The 27,136-nt window shown below is 44.0% G+C and overlaps 6 protein-coding genes across 8 annotated transcripts; 2 read left to right on the forward strand and 4 right to left on the reverse strand.

The window, feature by feature from the left end:
* Window positions 1-384: 384 nt before the first annotated feature.
* On the reverse strand, window positions 385-3,584 carry NME3 (NME/NM23 nucleoside diphosphate kinase 3). The gene is made up of 5 exons (XM_053470788.1): window positions 3,472-3,584; window positions 2,478-2,608; window positions 1,099-1,200; window positions 734-846; window positions 385-571 (listed from the first exon to the last, which is right to left on the reverse strand). The coding sequence occupies exons 1-5, from the start codon at window positions 3,515-3,517 to the stop codon at window positions 454-456; spliced, it is 510 nt and encodes a 169-aa protein (XP_053326763.1). The 5' UTR covers window positions 3,518-3,584; the 3' UTR covers window positions 385-453.
* A 1,169-nt stretch (window positions 3,585-4,753) lies between these two features.
* MRPS34 (mitochondrial ribosomal protein S34) lies at window positions 4,754-7,070 on the reverse strand. Its single transcript, XM_053470902.1, has 4 exons — window positions 6,880-7,070; window positions 5,920-6,123; window positions 5,729-5,771; window positions 4,754-5,424 (listed from the first exon to the last, which is right to left on the reverse strand). Exons 1-4 carry the CDS (start codon window positions 6,991-6,993, stop codon window positions 5,138-5,140), a joined length of 648 nt encoding a protein of 215 aa, XP_053326877.1. The 5' UTR covers window positions 6,994-7,070; the 3' UTR covers window positions 4,754-5,137.
* A 958-nt stretch (window positions 7,071-8,028) lies between these two features.
* EME2 (essential meiotic structure-specific endonuclease subunit 2) lies at window positions 8,029-11,774 on the forward strand. Its single transcript, XM_053471542.1, has 8 exons — window positions 8,029-8,567; window positions 8,956-9,092; window positions 9,260-9,352; window positions 9,621-9,745; window positions 9,821-9,926; window positions 10,364-10,479; window positions 10,725-10,914; window positions 11,152-11,774. The coding sequence occupies exons 1-8, from the start codon at window positions 8,081-8,083 to the stop codon at window positions 11,380-11,382; spliced, it is 1,485 nt and encodes a 494-aa protein (XP_053327517.1). The 5' UTR covers window positions 8,029-8,080; the 3' UTR covers window positions 11,383-11,774.
* A 2,288-nt stretch (window positions 11,775-14,062) lies between these two features.
* On the reverse strand, window positions 14,063-17,951 carry SPSB3 (splA/ryanodine receptor domain and SOCS box containing 3). 3 transcript variants are annotated; one of them, XM_053471389.1, is made up of 7 exons: window positions 17,869-17,951; window positions 17,098-17,244; window positions 16,764-16,938; window positions 16,500-16,687; window positions 16,092-16,194; window positions 15,285-15,410; window positions 14,063-14,927 (listed from the first exon to the last, which is right to left on the reverse strand). In XM_053471389.1, the coding sequence occupies exons 2-7, from the start codon at window positions 17,224-17,226 to the stop codon at window positions 14,566-14,568; spliced, it is 1,083 nt and encodes a 360-aa protein (XP_053327364.1). In that variant the 5' UTR covers window positions 17,227-17,244; window positions 17,869-17,951; the 3' UTR covers window positions 14,063-14,565. The 3 variants fall into 3 exon arrangements, with proteins under 3 accessions (XP_053327364.1, XP_053327361.1, XP_053327362.1); XM_053471386.1 differs by having other exon boundaries at window positions 16,764-16,968; XM_053471387.1 differs by lacking the exon at window positions 17,869-17,951 and adding an exon at window positions 17,711-17,848 and having other exon boundaries at window positions 16,764-16,968.
* Window positions 17,952-18,205: 254 nt separating this feature from the next.
* On the forward strand, window positions 18,206-21,930 carry NUBP2 (NUBP iron-sulfur cluster assembly factor 2, cytosolic). The gene is made up of 7 exons (XM_053471390.1): window positions 18,206-18,294; window positions 18,993-19,111; window positions 19,310-19,508; window positions 19,766-19,920; window positions 20,162-20,272; window positions 20,814-20,883; window positions 21,038-21,930. The coding sequence occupies exons 1-7, from the start codon at window positions 18,258-18,260 to the stop codon at window positions 21,178-21,180; spliced, it is 834 nt and encodes a 277-aa protein (XP_053327365.1). The 5' UTR covers window positions 18,206-18,257; the 3' UTR covers window positions 21,181-21,930.
* Window positions 21,931-22,369: 439 nt separating this feature from the next.
* Window positions 22,370-26,233, reverse strand: BRD9 (bromodomain containing 9). The gene is made up of 2 exons (XM_053471066.1): window positions 26,141-26,233; window positions 22,370-25,180 (listed from the first exon to the last, which is right to left on the reverse strand). The coding sequence occupies exon 2, from the start codon at window positions 25,175-25,177 to the stop codon at window positions 23,312-23,314; it is 1,866 nt and encodes a 621-aa protein (XP_053327041.1). The 5' UTR covers window positions 25,178-25,180; window positions 26,141-26,233; the 3' UTR covers window positions 22,370-23,311.
* Window positions 26,234-27,136: the final 903 nt, after the last annotated feature.

The raw sequence follows: 27,136 nt of genomic DNA on the forward strand, positions 1-27,136 counted from the left end.
CTAGAAAGAGAAAAAATATATATATTCTGCTTCCTAATCGGTTGGGTCCGGATTATCATTAACATTTTGGGACGGTTTTTTTTTTTTTTAAAGACTAATCTAGGGCAAGGTTTTAAATGTGGAGCAGTTGTCATGGAAACTAATAGAACGTTCCCATGGCTCCTCCAGATTAATAGCTTTCCACCAGAATTGCCTTTTTTATGTCGATCCCAGTGGGCTACGATCAGAATAAGCGGAAACGTTGTTTGCTTGGAATGAGTCGGATACGGGGTAAATTGGATCTGCCCCCTCCTGGACGGCGTAAGTGCTTTTACCCTTAACTGTGTATACATCTCATAGGTCCCCAATACCCCCCACACCATGTAAACTAAGTGCCTTAAGAGCTCTAATGGAGCGAATTTAATTCCTACAGTGACGTCCCAGCAGTCCCATTGCTTTACGGCGGCTCGTCCATCACTCGTAAATCCAGCTCTCTTCATTGTGCTGCCAGCAGACGAGCTCCTCCGGCCGGAACCATAGAGAGATTTCACGCTGGGCGCTGTCTGCAGAATCACTGCCGTGTATCACATTCCTGGACGGAAAAAAAAGCCTGGTTATGATAAAAGCTGCAGGGGTTAAATGGTAAAAGTCAAACGAATAGCAAGGCTCCGTGTACGACGAGTAGGAAATGTCCATTTTAAATAAAGCTTATCTACCTTTCGCGTCATTACGACGAGCAGTTTTAAAGCCTCACCTGCTGACGTCCACACAGAAATCCCCGCGGATGGTGCCCGGAAGGGAGTCCGCAGGGTTGGTCTCTCCCAACATGATGCGGGCCGTCTTTACCACGTCCAGTCCCTGCCAAACCTAAAAGCAAATTTTTTTATTGGTTACACAAGGCCTTTACAGGCGTGTTCATCCTCTCCAAAACGGCGGCCATAGTCCCATTAACATAATGGCAGATGGGAGATACATGGCTGACTTCCTCTGCGCTGCCGCCCCCTGGTGGCCATTTGTGGTAACAATCGTTTGAACGAAGCCCGGACTCCTCAAGCTTCAGTTCCAATCGTCTGCGTGAGACGTACGATATTAGGGGGGGTAAACAAAGGTCGCAATTACCATAGCAACTACAGGCCCAGATCCCATGTACTTGACAAGGCGGCTGTAGAAAGGTCTGTCCCGTAGTGCGATGTAATGTTCTTTCAGCAGTCCCTCCGAGGCCTGTGCACAGGGAATAAAAAAAACTTTATTAATAGAGAAGATACAGACAATGTGATGTAATATAAGTACCCTCTGGGGGTCTAAAACGGCTGTACAATGAATACATGCCCAACCCACATTGGCAAACAGTCCTTTAGCATAACCCCCCGCGCTGCATGCAGTAATATACACCACCTCCCCCCAGCGCTGTATACAGTAATATACACCACCTCCCCCCAGCGCTATATACAGTAATATACCCCCCAGTGCTGCATTCCGGGGTATACACGCCCCCCCCTCAGTGCTGTATACAGTAATGTAGGTTGGCATTAACAAAAACCCGGTTTTATATCATTTTGTTCCAATAAACTCCCTTTATCTGCAGACCTGGAGGCCGCCATTGTTGTCAGTCATGTGATATTTTGGGTGACTTTCCCTCCTCAAACACCACACTGAGCTGAGGCTTTATGGCAATGCTAATGAAGTCCCTTCCTCCATAGACTTCCTTTAGTCAGAGTGTCCAGCTGGGTGATTGATACAGAGCAATTCAATCGTTTACCTCAGGCAGTATGATAGATAAGGAGTCGGGGTGTTTGTCTAGTTTTATGGTCTTTTTACAGCAAGAGCAGTAAAAATATAGAATCCCCTCCTAAAGCACTAAAAGTATTGCAATACAATACAGAGACAGAGCGACTAAAACTACTACTAATAAAGCGGTGTTGGTAGATTGAGGGGCTTTTGTGTTATTTATTAACCCCCCGGTTACTATCTGCCCGGGCACATATTATTTCTGCAGCCATAACAATGAGATCCATGAACAAAGGCCTGTTACCTGATCGTAACCCTTCCAGCTGCAGCAGAGCCGGTTTAATCCGCCGCCGACTTAAAAAGGAGGATTTTAGGATTCGCTTCCTAACAAAACCACTAAAACCTTTTACGCGGGAAACAGCTTTTGTGTGAAATTACATTAAGCTCTCAGTCATTAGGCGGCTTTCAGCGGTGGGCGCTCCGTAAGCACCTGGTCCTTCCTCTTCCCCGCAGACCAGACCCATTCGGTCGTTGGTCCTGATTCAGGAGCCATATGCCTATCCCATGCATGTCTAAATCCCCTCACTGTGTTTGCCTCTACCACGTCTGCTGGGAGGCTGTTCCACATATCTACTACCCCTTACATGACATCTAAGCATCTGACGCCCTAGTTTAAGAGGACCACCTGCGTATAAATATTCTACGGAGCAACAGCTGGGACAAAACACAGCAGTCTGAGGATCGTTTGCCTTAAAGGGACGGTCACCGACCTGCATCATCTTCATGGCGACCAGGCGGAATCCCTTCCTCTCGAAGCGACGGATGATCTCGCCAACCAGAGGCCGCTGATACCCATCGGGCTTGATGGCCAGGAAGGTCCGCTCGTTAACGCCGGTCCAGGCTGGGGCAAGAATAAAGAGAGACACGTAAAGGACACGGCGACAAAGAGACATCCTCAAAACTCAGGGATGGGATGCCTGGCCGGTCACTGAAAGAGGTTATGGGGCCAAATGGTGAAAGTGAAGACGTCACCATAGCAACCAAAGGAACATTTGGTTACCAATGAACAGCAACAATTCCGAAACTCAGATGGTCCCTGCGATCCGCAAGCCAGCGGAGAACGAGAAGGGACGGGGACCCACAAACTATTTTACTGCATCAGCCTCTACCACTCCTGCTGGGATGCCGTGACATTGATCTACCACCCTCTCAGTAAAGTACAAAATATACTATACGAGCAAAGCATTTAATCTGCTGCTGTTTTTACATAAATTACTGCAACTTTTTAGGGCTGTAGAACCCTGAGATACCCCCATACCCGGCAAACATTCTGAGCTCCCCGAAAAGAGGGGCATCGGGGATGGGAAGAGGGGCATCAGGGGAGGAGAGAGAGGGGCATCAGGGATTTGAGGGCCCAAGGAGGGGTAGGTCCTCCTAAAACAGGCCACTCCGTTGGTATGGTGACCGATGATGAATGCGCGGGATATGGGTGAGGCATCTCGGTGCTCCCGGGAGGCGGTGGGGGGGATTATTCTATCCCAGTAAGTGTTCATAGGATGCCCCGTACTGCGGTGCCCCTGCCCGCGCTCTCTGTATTCACTATACTCCGGTATTAGGGGTCAGGGTACCCCAGCCTCCGCATTACCCCCCCCCGGGGTGTGTCTCTTTAAACGGCCGCTATAATCATCACGGATAGGGGACTCCCCCTCAGTGCGCCCTATCCGTATTGCGCCTATACTGGGGGTCCCCGCGGGGGGCTCTCACCTGTCGGAAAGATGTGGGCGAAGATGGTCAGCACCAGGCAGATCATGGCGAGGACAACGAGGGAGAGACGAGAACGCGCCCGCGGGCCAAGCCGGCAAGTGCGGGAGCGAGCACGCTGACAGCTGCCTCTTAAAGGAGCCGCGTTCTCTTTGTAACAGCCTGGCTACATTGTCACAATACTTAACCCCCTGACCAACACAACTCCCATCACCCTCAGAAAAAGACTGCAAACACTCCCATCACACTCAGCCAGCCATCGGATGATGAGGATTGTAGTGTTGATATTAACCAATTAATGGCCGTTTGGATATTGTCCTTTTAAACTTTTCTTATTAATAAGATTAAAAAAGCAGCTTTATAATAGATTTTTTTTCAGATTTTATTGGAATTTAACGGAAAAAATGTGTTTCTATAAATGAACAGTTACTATCATTTATTAATAGCACCAGCATATGCCACAGCGCTGTACAGTATTACAGACTATGCTGGTTGCAGGAATATTACTTCTTTTTTATTGATATACCTGTATTTTGCCGTTTATACAACACCGCCCATTTAATATCTGACGGCAGATAATAAAAATTCGGCCCGTCTAGTCTGCCTAATTTCTGAATACTTTCCATAGTCTCCGGCCTTATCATACATCTAGGATAGCCTTATGCCTATCCCATGCATGCTTAAACCACTAAACCGCTGCCACCTCTACTGGAAGGCTATTCCGTATTGGTTCTTATCTATTTTATATAGCGCCAACATATTCCACATCACTGTACAACTTAATAGAATTGCTAAGAGGACATACAGCACAAAAGCCGGGCTCTGATAGTGTGAGTTTATAGCCTGAATCGGGGTGACGGAAGGCGACCTCTCCCAGAACTTCCGCCCGCATGCTTTTGCCCCTCATACCCCGTGGTCGTGCCCCTCGTTAATGTGATATTTATTACAGATCGCGGGGTTTCCCTCTGAGTGTAAAGATAATAGCTGCCTGTCTGGGCTGTTATAATACCGAGGCTCTCTCTCCAGCAGATCCGGGGATTAGCCACATCCGCGCATGTTTAGTGGTATAAGCCATCTGGGGATTACGCTAATACAATTGGAGTAAAGCGTATGCGGGAGAGACGGTACATGTAGAAGGGGGGGAAAAAAAAAACCATTAGATTTAACATCGCATTTATAGAGAAACAGGTGAGTCCTTTACAGAAGCTTTCAAACACAGTATCGTTACCCAGAGCGGGATCAGGGAGGGCGCCAGTTCCCGAAATAAAAAAGTATAGCAAACCAATTATACAAAAATCCATAAATCGATTGAGCTTTAATACTGTACAAAACTAACAAACGTACAATAATCTGACCCAATGTTAACCAAAAAGAAAGCCCTGCTTTTACTGGTAAGACTCCCATCATGTCAGGCAGCGGATGAGGGTGATGGGGGTTGTAGTCAGGAATAAACCAGAGATGCCCACCCTAGTGCTGGGGAATCAGAGTGGGAGTATTATAATCGGGGAAAATAAACCATTTCAACCTTTTTGTGTAAAGATTAGGTTTCCATTATGTTATGAAGAATAAACATATAGCGCAACGCTCAGATTCTTCTGCCTGTTAACAGGATCCCAAAATATACGGAAATGTAATCTATAGGTCCGCGGGTCATCTGCCGCTCCATGCGTCACACTGCGGTCCCCTCGCTGGCTTGTCTCTCTTTTTCAAAGTGGTCTTTGCCAAAAAAGCGGTACTTCTGGAGGTCAATCACCAGCTCGGTCAAAGGTTTCCCTTCCTTCTGCCACTTCGCCAATATCATGGCCCTTAGGAGAGGCGGGTAGGGGACGTAACGCACGGGATCCGGCTCTGGCAGGGGGGTAAACGTCTTAAAGGCGCTCTCTTCGTGGCGTGGGACAAGGCGCCAGTCGTGATACATAACTTTGGGGATCTCCTGCACTTCGGTCTCGGGTTTACCTAGCAGAAAATACGATACTTAGATATATATATATAGGAGAATAAGCTCCATTATCATTTCATTGATGTAGAACATGTTATATATTATTATTACACATATTGAGCAACACCCAATTAAAGATATATGTATACCTCTGCTCAATAAGTGGTTAGGCCAGGATTCAGTGTGTTTCCAAATGTTTTATATTATGGGGGGGGTGCAGTATGGCTGTTCTTGAACAAATACTTTTTCTCACTTGTGATTTAGAAGCATAGAATCTGCCGGCGGATCAGATATATTATTATCAGTTATTGCCAGTCTTACCTCTAAACGTTAAGTAACCCCAAGCTTTTCCATGATCCATGTCCTGCAAGCCAAAAGAAGATGTTAGGTTTTGACTTTAATGCATGCAGCTCAGTGTTCTTGGTCCATTGTACAGCGCTGCAGCATACGACGGTGCTATAAACATCAATACACAATACATAGCCGGCCATTACGGCCTCCTCTCGTCTCACCTCGGCTGTGTAGTCCACCTTCACCTTGGTGATAGTCCAGTAGCAGGGCTCCGTGTACACCTCCAGCCAGGACTTCCTGGTCACCATTCGTCCAACGCCAAAGGACCTCATGCCAGCAAGCAACGTGAACAGACGCTTTTCATTCCTCACGTCGTCCCACGCAAGAACCGGCAGCCGCTTTCCGGTGAACGGACGGATCATGTTCTAGAGCAGAAGGGACCGTCAATGACCTGGACAGAATACCTATACAGTGCAAATGCTGATGCAAAGCCGTGAGTGAGTGAGTGAATGAGTGAGTGAGTGAGTGAGTGAGTGTGGCAATTAGCAGGAACATTGAACTGTTCCACATATGCCATTTGGACCAAAATTCCATACTATAGAAATATATATAGTGAGTACAAATCTGACCCCAATTCCGGAAGGATATTGATTTCCTAGATATACAAGGAAGATGGTAGTAGATAAACGGAGCAGTCTCCCAGCAGACATGGTGGAGGCTAATACAGAGGGACTTTTAACAGGCATGGGATAGACATAAAGCTATACTCGCTATAGGATCTGACCAAGGACTGATAGGGGTTTGAAACCCTTACATCAGGAACATTGGGCAGGCTAGATGGGCGAATGTTTCTTATCTGCTGTCAAGTTCTATGTCTCTGTGTAACTCCTGTTTAAATTCGCAGACTGTGTAAGCATCTACCACTTCTGCTGGGAGGCTGTTCCACTTTTGTACGATCCTGTCTTAGGGTCTGTAATATGTGTTAATAATGGGGGCTATACAATGACTTTACATGAGATGTGGTAAAGCATGTTTCTATTATACTTTAATGGTTTAGAGGCTACGTCCCTATTGCCTCTGCAGCCCCCATTAACAAGAGCCCCTCCATCCGTATGTATACAATCAGTCTACAAATGCGGACAGCCCTGCAGAGCACGGATATATAAGGGGGCGACCCAGACCTCATAGTCCAGAGCATAGCGCTGGGAATCCCGGGGCCGGTTCTTCAGTTCCCTGTAAGCCCGGATCTTCCTGGCCATCTCGGCGATCAGCCCCAGCTTCTTTTTCCTGGCCATGGTCCCCTGTAATCCCCCGAACACCGAGCCAAAGAGAACACGTGAGGGTGACCCCGAAATGACCACAGAGCGTCGCGCTCTGGTGACGTCAGGCGAGCTGTCAAGCGTGTCACGTGATCAGCATCCGTAGCAACCATGCAAACTTTATTTGCGCGGGACTATTTCGTATTCCCAAACTCTTTATTGTCTTTACTTTATGACATACATGTCTTACTTTTTTTTACATAACGTTATTGAGGCTTTTATTCTAGGACCAATGCTTCCCACACCAAATATGTCAGCTATGCCCCCTCCCAGCGCCCTACAGCATGCTGCTGCCAGTAGTGTGACGCAATCAAGTCGCGACGCGTTGGGAGAATGTAACCGGAAGAGACTTGTTTGAGTTGTGAAAATGCATGGATCCAGCTATTATTTGGGAGTTTTTACACATTTTTCCACAATGAAGGCCTGGCTGTTATCCAAGTGCTATATGGGGTAGCAATGAGCTGGTAGTTGGTATTTAAGGTGTCAGGTCACTGAGGTTCCTACATAGTCATGGTACTGATTGTTTAAATCAGATCACCAAGGGTTAATATGACTATGGCTTCTCTATGGGTTAAAAAAAGATTCAGAACTGAATGCTGCTTCCGTTATATATTGACGCTCTGCGTATTTATATACAGGGTTTGATGGTGTTTAATGGTTTTCGGTGATTTGCACTTTAAATTAATTATGAAATTTACAGAATAAAATATTAGGTCCAAGACAGAAAAAAATTGCCTTTTTCATAATTTTTCTCATTTAATTTTATCTTTTAAAACTGTTCAATACACTAGTGTAGTCGGAGGTATGTACTTGCCATTAAAACCTGTAGGATGCTATATTAATACGGTGCCTGAAGCATTAAGAGAGACGGTTTGTTCTGATGACGTTTGCAGAGATCATAGACAAGTATAATTTATATCTTAACTAGCATGATTAATTATAATTATTGGGTGAACTCTGGGTAAAGTAAAAAACTTGATGTGTTTGATAGATCACTCTATTTCCAGTAGTTTAATTTATATTTAAGTCGCCATCATGTCAGCTTCTTATAAATGGGTTTAGTATGGAAGGAGAACAGAAAAAGAGCATAGCCAGCAGTGGCGCTGGTTTATCCCCAAATAAACTTGCCAAAAGGGCCACTACTTGGGAAATATCTGATTCGGAAAATGAGGAGGAATCAGGAATCCCCCAACAAGAAGAAAAGAAGAGCCTTGTTATCGAGATCGAAACCACAGAGTTCCCAACTGATGTAAAAGAGAGCAGTCCCCGTGTTGTTGAAAATGCATCAGCCTTGGTTGTGCCAGAGCCAGGTGGTACAACACCCAGTCCTATAAAAAGGATGAGGAAGAAGAAGACCCCGGAAGAGCTGGTGGTGGAAAAAGTCCAAGCTGAGGAGAGGCAAAGAGAGCGAGAACTGAAAAAGCAAGAGAAGGAGAAAAGGAAGGCTCAGGAAAAGTTAGAAAAAGAGAGACGGAAAGAGGCTGCGTCCGCTCTGAAGATGCTGAGACCCGACCAGTGCGTGAAGTACATGACCGTGAGCATGGATGCGGGTGAGGAAGACGTCCTACCCAAATTATTTAATTAATGCTGAAAGCGTACCTTTCTCTCGAAAAACCACCTTGGGTTCCACCATTTAATTCCTGTAGTGTCTGTGGTCATAGATTGGCAATAAAGAAAATAGAAGAATATATATAATCATATTTACCCAAGAGATATCTTGGTTTTCAGAGGTATTGATGACCCGTTCTGGTTTAATTTAAAGGTCTTCTTAATTTTTTGTATTTCTCATTCTCATCTACTTCTGCAATTCTGTATTCATCCCAAAAATGTTACATTCAGTGAGTAGGCGGAACGGTATCTTTAACATTGCATACGGATGTTCTGGTGTTTAAAGTAAAGTAATTGAATGGTCTCTGTCTTCTTGTTATACTTGTTCAGGACTTCTCGAAGATGCTGGGTCAGAGGATGTACTGGAGGCCCTGAGATCTTCAGGGTATCAGTACTCGATTGAACCTCATTCTGTGCCAAAGAGTTTCACGTGGAGAAGAGATATGCCTGTGGACTGGACGTGTATCGTAAGTGGAAATCAAATCTGTAATCAGATAGAATTCTTCTTTTCTGATAATTCTAAACTTGAATGCCACGCTGTTTATACAACATCTAACGCTCAGTATTGTTACCAGTAGTTTTAAAGCACTTTATGTGGTCGCACCTTGTTGAACTTGTGCTTAATCTGTTGCAGGAGGGTCTGGAGTTGAGGCTTGGAGAAGAGGATGAAATGTTGGTTCTAGTCCAGTCCAAAGATTTCCTGGCCAGCGTCTCCTGCTTTGCTCAGGTATTACCTTATTGGCTGCGAACGACATTCATATGATGTGTAGAGCATGCGCGGTCTTTAATTTGGCAAAAAAAAGGTGTTTTAAGAGCTGTAAGAAGAACATTCAGGACTTGGATGGACTTGGGTTGATGGTGGAAGTTATTTAAAATAAAAAGTTGGAGGTCCAAGGATTCCAATATCTTTTAGAGATTATTCACTCTTTATCTAAAATCTAACCTTTCATGCTCTATTTTTATTTTTTTGTATTTCATTTCTATATGAAATTTAGGCTGTAAAGTACTCCAGCATCGGAGACCAGGATGAGGAAGCTCTTGGATCTCTTTTCGGAATCTCAAAGCGACACCAAGAAAAGAAAACCACCATGGTCGTTATCGGACTCCAAGAATACAGATGGTGGGCTTTAACAAAATGTATACTGTATGCTGATTCTCATAACCCGTGCCTGATGCCATTCCTGTGTATGCGCAGGTGCCAAAAGTTATCGAGGAGGATGGAAAGGCAGTCACTGGAGCAGAATGATAACATCTGTGAGAGCCAATCAGAGAGCAACGCAACCAAGAAACAAATACAGGAGGTAGAGGGGAAATTACAATTTTATATCATTAAATTCTTTTGGCCACAGAACCTCCAAGGTATCACTTATTTGATATATATATATAAAAGGACAAACATAATGGATGTGCAGTAAACATAATCATTTATAAAATTCTGCATCACGCCGTCGCTTCCATGAGCTGCCAGCCTTTTAAATACCAGTTAAAGGTCCGTGATTGGTCAGTTGACTTGCTTGCTCAGCTTTCTGATAGCAGATCCATCAATAATTGTATTTTTTGTTATTATAGTTATCGTTACGAGGTTCATTGCATAACCTGTTGCTTTAGAGTACGTTTTGGTCATTCTGAGCAGGAATGCTTTGGATTATTAGCTTGATGGAACCCGGTTTTCTCAATGGGACGCATTTGCTTGGGGTAGGTTTTCCCTCACCAGAGATGGTCGTTTTTGGGTCTCTAGGCCTTTGTGTTTCTGCAACTTTCATTTGAAATGGAGGTGTTGTGCCTGGACTCCTGGAAAGAACTGGGGAAGCACGTGTGCGCCGTGACAAAAAGTTTAGCTCAGCGACCTTTCCGGTGAGTGTAACGATGAAACTTGAATAATTGCTCGTCTTTGTCATTGAACCTTACTGTTTTTGACCCACCCATGTGATGCTTATTAAGGGCGCATAATGCTTAAATCCTTTTAAATGTCGTGGTATTGTAATAATTTACGAGGTTAAATATTGGAACACCCTTTCCAAGCCACTCTTTGTGATTTATGTGTTCAGAATTAACATGTGACGTCGTCTGTCTTCTCAACAATACTCTTTCCTCCGCAGGAAACACTGGGACGACCAGACCTTCTCATTCTGTACATCAGCAGGGAGCTGGAAGGGCTGGGGTCCCCGAGGGACCCTCACAGGGCTGCCTTTATCCTGGAGAAGACAAATCCAGCAGTTTAACAGAGTCAGCCCTGCAATGGCTGCTGCGGTGACAGAGGCCTATCCGTCTCCCCAGCTTCTAATGAAGGTCAGGTCATAAATGGGAAGTCAGGGATGGGATGGTAAAAGTCCATCAACTATTGGGACTTTGGAAGAAGTACTCTAGCTAGCCACAGATAATTTAATTAAACCCAGTCATACCCCAGAGTTTGTTCTCGCATACTTCTGCTGGCAGCATAACACCATCATCACTTGGTTAGATAACATTATAGATTATTTATTAATATAATTAATGTCTCATTGGCTTTGTTCTCATATGCCCTAGGCCTACGCCGAATGTGCCACAGAACGTGAGAAAATGGCCTTGCTCTCCAACCTGCACGTTCTACCAGAGCGTAATGCGGGGGACGCAGATGAGGCAGAAGGTTCAGATGCTCCTCACGGAGACCACCAGCCTCAAGGCAGAGAAAGACGCATCGGCCCTGACTTGTCCCGACGCATCTGGCTTTTCATGACATCACCAAATCCAGAGCAGGTGCTGGATTTGAACTCATAGTGTAGGATGATGTCATTCTGGACTTCCAAGGAGCTATGTTACAACCATGGACCCCCTGATTTCCCTCAAACACCTCTGGCTATGTTATTGCACAACAAACATTGTTCTGCCAGTAAGTCGCACTCCCGACATGCTGCTGTAAACCACTATGCATGTGTACGTTGGGTTAAAAAATTGGACTTAATATTCTCTTTGCGTTTGGGTGCAATAAAATACACAGGTACATTCATATATTAACATACCAAATAATTTATTGTTAATTGTGAACAACAAAACAATTGTACGGAAGGTAGCTGGTGTTTTTTATCTTTCTAGGTTCGGTTGCATGAAAATTCACTAATTGAAAATAGAGTTAACTGGAAAGCCTCAATTAAAGTGTGCGGTGAATCCAAGAGATTGTAGAATGATGAGAAAGTTAACGGATGAAGACTGAGTTGGATATGAATTTTGAGGACTATATTTGGGCAGTTACTGGTAATTTAACTATCCTATCATATAGGTCACTTTTAAGAAACCCTGCTATCCCCAAGAGTCAGGGTCCTAAACTGGTAGGGGGTAGTACAGTTGGTTAAGTACTATTTACACGGGATTGAGAACGAAGGAAACCTGTTTTTTTTGTTATTTGTGTGTTTTGGTCAAAATGGTGATTGCTAGGAGCAGACCAGCATTATAAGATGAACATACTAATGGGATATATATATATATCTTATCAGCCAGAATATCTCGATGGCGGCTGCTAGGGAAATGCACTATATGGCACAGTATAAAAGCTACTATGTCCGGATGTGATTAACCTCCGCAGCCTGCAGTTAACGGCAAATGCTAAAACCAGCTAATTTGGGGAATACAAATGAAACCAGACGTTTGTAAATACTGGATATATTTATATAGACTCACATTTTCTTTTATATATTCACATGGTTTTGCGCTGATTACATCATCCAGCAGAAAATTATTTTTTACAATATATAAAAAAAAAACAGCAGTGAATAGGTTAAAGACAATAGTACATGGATGGTAAGCGGTGGTTCCCTTCTACCTCGGTATAAAGAGGGGGGTTAGCTTGTGCGTGTCGGCTCGTAGCTGAAAGCCAGCTGAACAGCCAACGGTTTGCAGTGAAAATAATACGCTTGCTTAAAGAGCGGAGGCGCTATACTCACATAAAAAAAGACTATTTTACCCCTGGGAGGACAAGCAGCATCAAACAAACACTGTATGATTGAAAAAAAAGAATAAAATCAATGTTTATACAATGAGGATATATCCACAAAACGCCAGCTTGCTTTCCTTGCATTTAAAACTCCAATGTCCCAAATACCCAGGGACCACAAAGCCCATTTCGAGGTAATGAATTTAACCAAACCCCCATGTAATTTACTAAATTTGAGTTACATTTAGTGATCTCGTTCGGGGTCGAGCTTAGCTGCTATAGGTCAGTGCTGGTTAACCCTTTGCTTCATCATCGGAGCCATAGCTAAAAAAAAAACACAGCTAGTTCAACCTGGGCAGAGATCAGTATATAAACCCATGCAAGCCACAGTGACCTGGCCTTTTCACAGTAACCGTACACGATTCACACAAAAACGCTGGGGGGGAAATGCGCGTGAGGGAATTTATGTGAATAGATTTAAGCGAACATATATATATCCACAGAATGACAAGTGCATTTGTTGGTTCATCTAAAACCTACACTATACACAAACATACACAATGAGGTGTCGCTGTGCGGGTGGTGCATCATGGGGTGTGTAGTTCACCATTAAGCCGTAAGCCAAACTTTCTCCACCCCTAACACAACGCACTGATTAATGCGTGGCCCCTTTTAAATATAACTTTTTTTTTTTTTTTTTAAAGAAAGAATATACCCAATCAGTTTCTTTAGGTTATTACTGGAAGAAATGAGTTCCAGCAAAACATGAGTTCCAGCACAACAGTAAACATCAGATGCAGTGGATGTTGTTGCTGGAGCAAACCTACTTCCTTTTGTCTGTCTCTGGAGTTTGGTTTCATTCTATAACTTAACAATGAGTGCAAAACGGCGTAAGAATTTATTGCTATACAATTGCTGTTTAGCTCACCTCGCCCTAATGGGATTAAATCTATATAATAAATATGATTTGATTTAACCAAGAAGTGTCCATTCTGCAAACAATGTGAAAACCAGGGGGGGGGGGGGGCATTTTGATACTTCATTGAGTAGCTGGCCAAGAATTATGGGAGCTGTAGGCTTTATGCATTTGGATTAAATGTTTTCAAGCTGACCACAAAGCAGAGTTAAATAAATTGACACAGGTCTAGGAACTTTCTCTGTTTTCTGACCTCATCATTCATATAATGGACCTGCGCTCTGTCATGGAACATCCACCTAATTCCTCTGAATCCAAATGGATCGAGAGTGGGTACATTGTTATATTAATAGAAAGGTCCATCCAAACAGCACCAGTGAAAGGATGAGAACTCACACTTGGGTTGCTCATGCCACGGTATTCTGCAGTGTTAACCAACAGCCCCCTCTCACCAGTTCTGGAACTACAACCCCATAATGCCTCACTCTCCATGGACAACCAATGTGTTCTATGGTACTAGATAAGCATTAAGGAAGGGTGTAGTTCTGTATTAGCTGGAGCCACAGCTGTTGGCTTCATCTGTAACAAAGCATGCGTTTATACATTCACAGATGTACTCTTTCAACCTGGGGTAATCAGGGAGGGATAATCCCCCCCCCCAAACGCACACATTTTTAATAGTTAATAAGCCGTTAAAATATATTTCACATAATTGCACACCGCCCGAGGGGCGCGTTTTAGATTTTTGGAGATCCCTCTAGACAATATTTTTAATTGGAGTCAGTAAGTGTAATGATTTGAATGTCAGATGCTCAACCGTCTGTCCCTTCTAAGGCAATCGGGTCACTGTGACCCCAGTCAAAAACACACATCACGGTAAAGGACAAGTGCCTAATGTTTATAGCACCATGTTTCCCAGTTATAACATAACTACGTCATGAGATCCCGACTCCTGTGCTTCCTTTCTGCCCTTAACGTCTTGATTTTTCTTCTTGCTTGTGGGAAAGTAGAATATCCCTTCTTTTGTCCTTCCAAAAGTTCATTGTGGGATGCGATGGCCATGTGGAGAGAAAGAAGCATCAGGATCGGGTAGCCCTCAACTCCCAGAATAACCCACTTAAATCCTACGACAACGCTTGCGCTGACAATCCTCCATGCCTGGCAGGCAGCTGCTGTCCGAATCGCTGCTGCACGACGTGGCGGCCGGGGAGTCTTCGTTGCTCTGTTGAGCTGGATTTGTGCCCATCTGAAGCACCCATCCCAATTTGTTGCCCAGCAGTTGTTTAAGACCAGGAGGTAGCGGCAGGGCTTCCAAAGAGTCCACGCAGTCGGGAAGGAGTTGGCGCAGGCGCGCACAGCAAAGGTACTGCAGAGAGGTGCGGCAGCAACAAGACCGTATCACCTTCATGCTGCTTTTAGCCGCAGTGGAGCAAACCATCGGAAACAGCTTCTTGTTTCTTAGCTGTGTGGCGGCAACACCTAGAGAGGAAGAGTTAATAAGGATTATGCTTTCTATTCAGATATTTTATGGTGGATAAGATGAAAAGTTTTAGACTGTTTTAAAGTAAAGAACCAAATAGTTTTATAATGCTAGGCATTTGCAAGACAGTACTGGACAACAGGACCCAACCTAAACATGGATGTGTCTGGTTACAGAGCATTAACCTTGTGTTTTACAAATACCCTAAAGGGCAACAGGAATTACTTTGTGGCGCTAGAACTGATGCTGAACTCCCCTGATCGAGATGCCAACACAGGATGGGAGAAGCACAACTGATAAAGAGTCATGAAGTTCTTATGGAACGGCATAGCCTAGAAAAAAGAATCGCCCCTTACCAATGCACTTCCTGTTTTTGTAGAAGGTGAGCACTCCATGCCATGTATCTAGATGCACCCCAATGATCGATCCTTGGCCAAAGCGTGATGAAAAGCTGCTTTTGTCACCCTTATGCTGAAGTAAACCTGAAAAAAAAATAAAAAAAGATTCCTCTGAAATATCACGTGACTTAGACTCGTTAGATGGAATTCCAGCCTGCAGCTGCCCTAGGTAACAATACAGCCACAAACCCCTTACCGGGCCCATTTTAGGTATCGTCCAACCCTCCTTCGTAGGTAAGTTAACATAAATACAAAACCAGAGCTGAGGGTGTTTTTCCAGCATATACGAAACAAAGGTGCAGCACACAAAAGGACTTACTCTCCATTGTGTACTAAAGAGCAATAGTTCTGATGCACCTACAGCAGCGCCATTGTCTGCCCTATCATTCAGCTGGCCAGTTGGTGGGGGTGTAAGCTCTGCCACGATGTATTATTCTAGGTTCTAGATCAGTCTATATAGCATAGTTTTTTTTCTAGTAGCGTTTTCTTTATGACAAGAGAGGCCTGATAAAAGACTAAGGTTAGTTTGAAGATTTTTCCTCTTCATAATATGGTGAAAGTTTAGAAAGGTACAGTAAAGCATAAACAGGTAAACGAGATACACTAACATGTCATTGCTAGACAAAACAGTAAGGTAAAAAACTAGAGAGAGAGAGATAAACTATGTTGACTGACTAAACAATACATTTTTCTCAATTGGAAGAGACCAGTTAGTGTGGATAATTTAAATGCAAGTGATGTCGGCAAGAAAAATTGCCAGCTTACCTGTATAGGAGAGCCCCCAGCTTTCTCCATCTTTACCCAGAAGGCTGCAGAAAGTATGACGATATTTATCCAAGTTTACATCTGAAGTGCCAATGCCAACCATCTAAAGAAAAGCAGACATGTCAGAGACCAGCTAGCACCATAACCCGCGCATTATACAAACCAAGACTTTTTCCTCCCCTTCATTGGCACTCCATTCAATGCACCAGCTCACTGCATCTCTCTGCTGGAATACATATCCCATCTCTAATAGACACGGGACACAAATGTGTTCCAACATGGGGAGGCAACAAACTGTTACGCAAAAACGTTATAATCAACAAGGTGTCAGACACGATCTGAGGCTCTTGTCCTGTAAACCCCAGAACTAATCATGTAATTATTTCTCACTAGGAGGGGTTCCCATACCATATCTGTGCCATACACTGGGGATGTCATCTTGATCTCCCAAAAATGTTGACCCTCGGAGAGCACTTTGTTTCCTCGTATGGCAGCAGTGCCGCAGCTATACTCCACATGGAAGCTAACTTTACGGTCGTCGCAGCTCAAGACAGTAGCTGTAGATTTGCTGCAGTCGTCCCATACCCAGTCAAAGTCTACAGGGATAAAATAAGACAACTATGAGGGGGGGGCAGTTTCAAGAGCAAAGTATGTTTATATTAGAGTACTCACAATCATCCTCCTCGCCGCACTGACAGCTCTTGATCTGGTGGAAGGTGTGCAAACTCGAGCAGTAGGCATCATTCTGGCTGTCACAATCACAGTACGATTCGCCAGTTACAGGTACGGCGCTGGCTATAGAGGGCGGCAAGTGAAGCACCTCGCTGTCCGAATCGCTGTTACTGTGCTGCGGGGAGAGACATCTTTCAGAAGGAACCTTAACAAAAAACATTAAAGTGCCAGCCAACTAAATAAAGTGTATGTCAGTATAATATATATATATATATATATATATATAAATAAATTACCATTTAAAAGCTATAATTATTCTATTTCTACAACTCACCTGGCCATCTGAATCATAACCCCACGCATCTTCACCTGCTGGCAAGACCGGTGCCCGGCCCTCCTGGTCTCTGCGTACACCGCTTAACACGAAGCGCCAGGCACGGCTGTTGCGCGGGCGACGTGCCATGTTTTGCGACACAGGAAGCTAGGAAAAAAGTAAACATTTTAGCTCAATAAGCGCGAGACGCTCACAATCACATCTGGCCGTCTCCCCGGTTACACAGCCGCCGTTCAACGGGGCAGCCGGGTGTCCTGTACGGTCTCCCCGACAAAGAGCGCATTTTAAGGTAGTTTATTAGTTAAAAATCAACACAGGTGGAAAACAATTACAACAGAAGCTGGCGAGACAGAAGCCCCTCAAACGGTCACTGAAGGCAAGAAACAAAAGGCTTTCTTAGATTATTTTTTTGCAGTTAAGGGCCACTTTAGAGGCCAGCGGGGGTCTCAGCAATGTTCTATACCTTACACCACAGGTTACTTTAAGGTTACCCCAAAAACGGAAATATCACCCCAATACCGCCCCCCTCAGCATATTATGGAGTCCTGGGGGCCAAGCAGCAGTGACTCCCACTCCGTGTTTACATTCCACTCCTTAAAAACCCACGGCCTACCCCTCAGCTGTGCTCCTGGCCCCTCCCCTCCTCATGGGCCTATCATTTCAGGTCCAGTGGCCCCCAGGAGCCGATCTTTCGTCCAGCTGCCCGCTTTCACGTCCCTCAGGACTGATTCCCGTGACCCCTTACAGCCATTTCCTGCTGCCCCTACCTACCCTTTCCGGACCCGCAGACGTCAATACTAACCCGTAAACCAGTTCTGCCCTCCGCCAAGCAGCAACGCAAGCCCTACTGCGTAGTTGGCTAGAAGGAATAGTCAATCAGGAAACTATTCACTTCTATTCGACCACAACCATGTCCGTCAAATACTGAGGCGGGACTATTATGGAAACTCTGATTGGCTAGATTCGGCAATTTTTTTTTAGCTCAGGCTAATCCTGTCTTGTTTGCGACTCCTGGGTGGCAGAGACTTGACGTAGAGCCACAACACCTGATTGGTCCGTGTAGTTACGCGTACTAAGCTTTGTGACTATTGGTCTGATTGGTAAATACGTATCTTACATTATTGGCAATGATTGGATAACAGTGTTGTCATTCGCGGTGTATGCGGAAGTTGGTGGGCAGCATGGACACAGCGCAGGGTGAGTTATTTAACCAGGTGCAAGTGCTCTTTGCTGACTAGTGAATTTCTATACATAACACAGTACATTGTGCCTATACGGCTTGGGATATACGATAAAATAAAAGCTTGTTCAAAGGCCCTTAAAATGCAACAAACCTATCTTCCTTCACAAAACTGAATGGGTTAACCGGCCTCTTTATATTTAAATATTATTTTTGCATACGTATCTCTAATTTTATGTGCTTAAAAAACTATTAACACACATAATTTCTTTTAAATATATATATATATGTACACACACAAATACATAATACATTAGGGAAAGGGGACATGTCATGTCATATTTGTTATATATATATATATATACACTTTATTATTTTTAATTTTTTGTAACTTAGGTGCAGAACCCTCTTTCCTTAATGTATCGGTTTGTCTTCGTTCGTCAATTCTAGTTTTGTAGGACCCTTTGGATGTAGGGACTGTAAGAAGCGACGCAGGAATTGTAGGTGTCATATAGATACCTGGGAACGCTCCTGGCGCAAACTAGTCTAGCATATGTGTGTTTGTGTGTATGTATATGTGTGTGTATATATATATATATATATAATATATATATATATAATATATCTCAGAGGCCTAATTACAAAAACTTTCTGGAAAATACCTTTCTCCCCGTTTCCTGGGGGTTTTCATATTATTGTATTACTGTCGTTTTAGATGGTGAGAATCTTGCCAACGTCCGGCATATTATTTTGGTTCTGTCAGGCAAAGGGGGTGTTGGTAAGAGCACCGTATCTACCCAGATTGCCCTGGCCCTGCGCCATGCTGGGAAAAAGGTGGGTAAAACGCTAACCTCAAATAAGCACTTAATGGCCTAGGCCAAGGGTGACAGATTATTTGGATGTTTGTACAATATACTTCTTGTTTTAGATGTTTATTTCTAAAAAAAATATTTATCTTGGACTTCCAATTAAAATCCCAGCCTTCCAGTCCCATAGCTTCTGCTAAAGAGTAATCCCTTGTTGCCATTTCAGGTTGGTATTCTAGATGTGGACCTGTGCGGCCCCAGTATTCCCCGTATGCTGAACGCTCAGGGCCAAGATGTTCATCAGTGTGACAGTGGCTGGGTACCGGTATACGTGGACCAGGAGAAGACCATCTCGCTCATGTCGATCGGCTTCTTGCTGGAGCGGCCAGATGATGCAGTGGTTTGGAGAGGACCCAAGAAGAATGGTATGAGGCGGATTAGCCTGAGGTTGTATGGTGGGGATAACTAACATGGATTTGGACATGGGGCTCAAACTGAAAGTTGGCTTTCCACCTACATATGACTGGAAATGAGTGAGCAAGAAGAAGAGTCAAGAAGAAGTGTGTAATGAAGCTTTGCTTGGTGTAGATATGTCCGGCATCTTCTCGCATGTAGCAGGAAACTATATATCAGAATGATTGTAATAACGTAACGTGGTCATCTTTATCTGCTCATCCAACAGCTATGATAAAGCAGTTCATCAGCGACGTGGCGTGGGGCGAGTTGGATTTTCTTATTGTGGACACTCCGCCGGGGACGTCGGATGAGCACATCTCTACGGTGGAAGCACTACGCGCCTTCAAGCCCATGGGGGCCATTCTGGTCACCACTCCACAGGTGTCTCCCTTAATGCAGCCAGTACACTGCAATATATATATTTCATATATAACTTGACATAGCCATAGGCCCACAAAACAAAGATATACAGATTGGGCCGTAGAATAAGACAAGACCGTAATCAATTTATTTTAATTTATATTAATGCATTCATATATGTGGATGAAGGATCTTTTATAGGCAGCATGTTCTACGTGGTATTGTGTAGTTGGTGCTGATCAGATGGAATATGTCCTTGCAGGCTGTATCCGTGGGGGATGTGAGGAGAGAACTGACATTCTGTAAAAAGACGGGACTGGCTGTCATCGGGATTGTGGAAAACATGAGTGGCTTTGTGTGCCCGCACTGCACGGTAACCTCACTTCACTGCTTTATATGCCATTTGCTTCCTTTTTTACGCACGGTGTCACATTTTAGAGTATTTGTAGAGTTTATAAACCCTTTAGGGAAATAGCTTTTGGGGGGGGGCAACCAGTTCAATATCACTGGACTGGAGTGTAACTTCCTTGGTCGATGTTGTTGTAAATGTGATCCCCCGTAAGATAGGAGATAAGCGAAAAACAAAACAGGAGCATCGAATGGTAAAGTGTAATACTCACATAATGTTTTTGAGTGTTTCTCTTTACTAATTGATGCTTGAGAGCTCCTTTTTTGCACCTTTTTGGAGGAGATGTGAAGGTTTCTGAACGGCAATGCCCCACGGCATACAGGAGGTATGTGCTTCAGCACTGGGGAGGGCTCCGTTTGTCCTATTTCTCTGAAAATAGATCAGATCACAGCGGGATGATTAAGGCTTCCAATGTAAGGGGGTCTCTATGGTGTGATACGTCTGCCCCTTTTCTGCAAATTCCAGTATATTTTGAAGTAATGGTGCTATCGCTGTGTTACCCTAGGAATGCACAAACATATTTTCCAAAGGCGGCGGTGAGGAGCTGGCACGGCACGCTGGAGTCCCCTTTCTAGGTGATTAAAACTTTTTACTATGATGGAAAATTCCAAGTTTGCATCATTTACTTGAACGCTGTGCGTGTCTATGAGCCACCTGTTACAGTGTAAGCTTCTCGAACAAACGCTGTGTGGCAGCTCTTCTAATTATAAGGTCTTTTTAACTCTTTAGGATGTGTCCCACTCGATCCTCTTCTATGCCAGAGTTTGGAGCAGGGCAAGGACTTTCTGCAGGAGTTTCCCAAGAGTCCCGTGTACCCGGCTATCACCAGTATAGCCCAGCATATTCTGAGTAAGGCGTCCTTGAGCTGTTGACCAGATCCCTGGTGGAGCTGTCAAAGGACAACCTTAGATTTTGCTTCTGAAGACAGTCCATGAATGTTGAATATTAAAGACAAGACGCTTTTATACAGTAAGATACCTGCTAGAGTAGTGTTTGCCTCAGTAACTTTCCTCCGAGGACGTTCACTTTTAGATCAGACCATCGGAATCTACCACGAGTGCAGGTGCTTGTGATCTGCCCGTATCAACAACATTGCCTCCCCCTCCATCATTGCTACGGACGCTGTGAATTGACCTATATCAGTGTTTATTATTAAAGTTAATGGGACGCCCTAAAACAATCCCCACTGCCGCAATCCCAAGACCTTCCACGCGCGGTGCAGAGAAGTCCTGATCGCGCGTGACATTGTGCTTCTACGTTTTCCATGTGAAAAGGTGATAGGGGTGCGGCCGCGCTCTAGACCACTTTAGGAGATGAAAACTGCATCTCTTCCGACCGCAGGAGAAGTCAATACAAACCTGTTAGCAGGTTTCAGCTTTTGACTGTTGGAACCAGATTCAACTTCTGATACCGTCAAAGCCTTATTGCTTGATTAAATCTAACACAATACCAAAAACTGTGGGCTTTTCTTTCATAAATTCCAAGGGTTCTTTAAAACTAGAAATAATGTTTCCACGGGAATAGTCTGTGTGTTGGGGGGGGGTGTCGGCCGAGATGAATATTGCCATTTAGTGAATTGAGCTCCTGCTACTCAGAGTAAAACCATACCAACTCATGTTTTATTACTTTTGCAAGAAAAAAAAAAGTGTGTGTGATATGTATTTCTGCAGCAGTTTATTCTCACTCAGACAGAAGTAAATTATACTATAACTAAAGGCCGAGAAGCAGACGCAGCTCGTCCACATGCAGATAGTAATGTCCTTACTACCTCTTATTGTGGATGACAGCAGTATAATACCTAATGCTAATGCTGCGTCTTGTTTCTAGATGGTTAAATCGTTGGGTTACTTGTACAGTTTAAAAAAAAAAACAATTGATTTCAAAACTCAGTCGGCGGGTTAATGCCTCCTTACCTGGCCACCGCCAATGAATCTTGCTTGCCTTTTCTCCTTTTTTATTTTGCCAACACGAAAAAGCAGTAGAATCACAAAATCTAACTAGAGATCCCATCTCAAAACGGAGACATCCCCGCATGTTACTAACATTTCACGATATACAAGGTTTTCTTTCAAACTTTTTGTTTAATTCGTATGTCTACGATGTAGAAAACATGAAAAGGTACATGACATTCTGTTCCAAGCAGATCTACTAATCCACTCTGTCCGTTCCCCTTCCTACCCATGGATACTGACAAAAAGCGGACCCTCCAATAAAGTTCTAATAAAACACTGGAATCTGTCATTTAAAACAGGCGGTGTCAAAAATTATTACAGTGCCTCATCTGCCTTCTTACTTATTGTGTTGATCACAGTTGGCGATGTTCCTGGAACACGGCCACCTCTTCAGCTTCCTTGTCACTGTATCACAAAAAAAGGGTATCTTTCCATGGCATTCACCGACCTATCTACAGCTGGGGGAAATAGTTTATTTTCAACAACTTGTCCACTAGAGCTTACAATTGAACTAACAATGCCCCTATACAATATGTCCCCCTATAAGGCCATATTCCACGGATCTTGATAAATCTAAGAACTTCCCTTAAAAAAAAGTGCAAAAATCTGGATTCCTTGATATTCAGCGTGAAGGTATACCGGAATGCTTGCATTTCAGAAAGAAGATCCATACCATATGTTTAGGAAGGGTTTCAAAGATAATTATTGGCCGGATTAGCAGATCTGTCTGTCTGGTGTAATAATGATCCTGAGAATGTTAACTCAATAACCACACAATATTGTCCAAATGAATGTGACAAGCTTTTACTTAATAATGGCCATTGTTAATAAAGGAAAATTGGACTAATTACAACACTCCTAACCTATATAGGGATAATTATAAATATAGGTGTTTTAAAGATAATATATCTTTACAATGAATAAATGTCAGACTAGTAGAAAAATGCCTTAAATATTTTCTACTGCTCGGGACTACACAGAAATGGTATATTAATGAGATTTGGGGTAACAGACACAAAACAAGAACATCTTACAAAAATATTTACACAATTTAATTGGTGCTGTCAGGGTCTGGAGACTCAAGGAATTCGTACGGGTCAGGAATGTCTTGCTGTTCCCCAATGCCGAGGCGAGGGCTGCCGAGATGGTGATGGTGATCTCGGTCCGAGCTGTTAGACAAGGAGCTTATATTCGACGATAGCCGAGATCCGACCCTGTCAGCGTGGACGTCGTGGAAGTCGTGCAACAGTTTAGTGTGGTCATCTAAACCTAGATGACCATCATCATGGTCGAGTTCCTTCTTGACTTTACCCAAAGAATTCAGCATGGACATGTCAAGGGACACATCAGAGTATGACTTTATGGCTATAAAATCAAGAGCTGAGCTGTTACAGTCCCTCAGCGGCTCTCCCATCATCATGTGTTTAGAGGAAGGGTCTGGGCAATGAGGATGTAATCGGGGCTCCTCTTTGATCATTAACAGAGGCACTTTTAGATCTTCAGGGAGGTTCATCTGCATGTTCCTCCTCTGTTTAATCTGATAAATGGCTTTGGAATGATCTCCCCCAGTCATCTGATCAAGCATGTCGTTCACCATCTTTTTGGCATAACTGCTGCAGTCTTTTACAAACTCTTGTAGGCTCAGCGCGCACTGTATCCCCGTGTCGTCGCCATAACCGGCATACATCAGTTCCATCTCATCGGGTTTGAGATCCGTGAACAGGGTGTTATTCTGTAAGGACAGGGACGTGCTGGTGCTGTTCAGAAAGGTGACCTTGTGTCTGCGATCATCTTTGAACCCCAGCGTTGTAAAACTAGGTAACAGCTTGCTTGACAACGAGCCCAGGTCCACCGGATGAGTTTCCTCCTCTTCACCGTCCAGATCGGAGTTGACGACAGTGTAGAGTAACGAGCCGTCCGGATTCTTTTTTAGGTAGCCTATTCGGGAGTTTGGTAAGAGTCTGTTGATTTTGTCATGGGCTTCATCAGCCGCGTGTTCAACGAGAGCCAATACGTGTTCTTCCGCGGTGCTGTCCGTCAGACTGCAGGCGTTCCCTTCCGGCTCGAAAATACAGGGGATAATCTCCTTGGGAGGCTTTTTGTGTTTTTTTGTAGTCTCTATCGGAATAGGCACAATTATTTCCGGAGCAGGTTCGACGACCGGCGCCTCTTCCGCTCCCAAAATAGCGGCTTGCTTGCTCATCATCTTGAAGCCCGTGTGAAGCAGCTTCTTGGCCAACTTATAGTAGACCGTTTCCGGGCCGTTGTAGGTCATGGCGTTGTCGCACATCAGTTTAAAGTCGGCCTTGAACTCCGTGATCGATTTGTATTCGTTCATGTCAATCTTTTCTTTCATGGTGCTGAAATCCATCGGATGCTTTATGATCATGAAATAGCCGGGCGCAATCTGATCGGTAACAGGGAAGGCAAAGAATCCGTGCGGGTCCTTCTGCTGCAGCTGGCGGAGGAAATGTTCCAGAAGCTGCTGTATTGGGTTTTTTTCCGTCTCCGTTTGCTGCACCCTAGGCGCCGTCACCGGATGATGAACGGGTGAATCGGCTTCGACTTTTTTCACAGGTTCAAAATATTCTGTTTCGTCTTGGGAATCATAATGCTCCTTTTCCCGCTTCCGCTTCTTCTCTTCCTTCCGCCTCCTCCTTTCTTCGTCATCCAAGTACTTATCTTTCTCCTTTTCAGACTTTTTCTTCTTCTTTTTCTTCTTCTCTTTGTGGCGGTCGCGTTCGTGATCCGAACGATCGTCGTAGAAGCTGGAATCGTGCCCTGATCCTGACAGCTCGGTCACTTCACTGCCACCAACTTTAAGGACCAGCTTTAAGGGCTTTTCGAGCAGTGTGTCCGAATAGTCGGCATCGTAGGACCTCCATTCAGACTTATGCTTCTTGTGTTTCTTGCCCATGGCCTGGAAGAGCGTATGAATATCATTTTAATACCATTCTACAACATCTAGTTAGTTTTGCATTTTATATTTTTATTGAAATGTATCCAGCAAACATTCTAACGCACATGTTAGCCTTAAATATAACGCTACGCAATAATAGCGCACGCATAAAACAGTAAACAACAATCAGTAACGTATGTACCTTTGGTGCTTCTCAAAGGCAACACTCCCAGCCGCCCCCTCCGCATTAATGTAGTCTGCAGAGGTTATGCTGAGCTGGCACAGCCTCCATAGTGTAAGTGGGCAGGTTGGGGACCCCTGTAACCGGCCCGAAGAGCAGCAGCGTACCGGGGGGGCCTGATCACCCAAGAGGGCTATCTGATCACTTTAGGCCAGGATACGTCACTGATAATACCTAATCAATAGATTAATCTCCATGGAAACACTTTTGTGAGTTCCTGTGATCCGCACATAGCTTTACACACAAGAGTCAAAGCGTTTCCACTATATGCAACATAAACAGAGATCGTCATGATGTTACCATAGCGACTCGGGAGTTAAATCTCTTTATATCATTATTATTGATGTATCCAGGATACGGTATCCCGCCCTTATATAATAACTGCTGGTTATAAGATGGGGGTGTGTGTGTGTATATATATATATAACACAGTGTATGACAGATACACTGATGACAATAAACGGAAGAGGGGTTTTCAATAATAAAGTGTTGCTCAGTTTTCATCAGCACTTTCAACAAGTAATACCTGGTAACGCTGCATTTATTTATTTATTTTAGCATATATTATTTTAATTTGCAAATAATCGATTCTAATAATTTAAGCTATAACTTTAGACTGTGCGTGTAGATCAGTACCGAGTATTCCTGAAATTATACAGCCGGATAACAATACGCCGTCTACACACAATTACTAAAATATATTAAACATGGCTAAAGCAGCAATTAAGATAAAATCATACCTTATTATTGAAAGAAGCTGTTTGGAGTCAGGAAGGAGGATAGAGCGAGCGCTAACAAGAAGTGCGCTGATTGGATGAGCTAACGAAGGGGTTAGGGGAAAGGAATGCTGGGAGTTCTAGTTCTTTTCATGATCGGGTCTTTTGATTTTCAAAGTAATCGAACTACATTTCCCTACATGCCACAAAAAACGGACGCGTTCTGATGACGACATACAGGCCAGGCAACTGCGCAATAGGTCCCAATTAGCCCGCCCCTTGCCTTCTCCGGCCAATAGCTGCTGGGAGCGCTGCTTTGTTATTATAAAGGTTTAGTTACCTGTTTCAAAGCAGATATTTATGCGGGATGCCTTACTTTCCCTCCTATGAGGAGTCTTGTTATTAAAACAAATTATTTATAGGCGCTCACACAGTTGCACATGCCAACTGTCCTGGACTTATTGGGACAGTCCCCAAATATGCCCCCCCCCCATTTTCATGTTATGTTGATTATTATGTTAGAGAGGGTGATGCGGCTGTCTAGCAGCAAGTAAGGATCTCATGAGTTTCTTGTTTGGTGAGATTTGATATTATTTTATATACAACACCAGCAATTCCCGCAGCGCCTATTACAGTCCCTACATTCTAAGGGTCTGATCAGACTGCATTCCTCCCCTAATGCCACTTCTTTCATCCCCTGATACCCCTCTTTCCTACCCTGACCCCCCCTCTTTCCTCCCTTGATCCCCCTTTTCCCCTCCCCTGATACCCCTCTTTTCCAGGAGGTCAGAATGTTTGCTGGGTAGCCCTAAAAGCCCCGATAATGTGTATAGAGACAGCAGGAAATGGCTTTATAAATTAAACGGGGTAAATAAAATACATTCCTTCTTACACGTTCTTCTTAATGCCCCACCCAGTTACAGAAACAGCTGTCAATAGGTTACAGTCACGTTAAAACTTCTTAAAACCCCGCCCCTGAGCCACGCCTGTAGCCACACCCTTAGAACAAGGCATGGTTAA

Source organism: Spea bombifrons, chromosome 7, assembly GCF_027358695.1.
Source record: "Spea bombifrons isolate aSpeBom1 chromosome 7, aSpeBom1.2.pri, whole genome shotgun sequence".
Lineage (NCBI taxonomy): Eukaryota > Metazoa > Chordata > Amphibia > Anura > Pelobatidae > Spea > Spea bombifrons.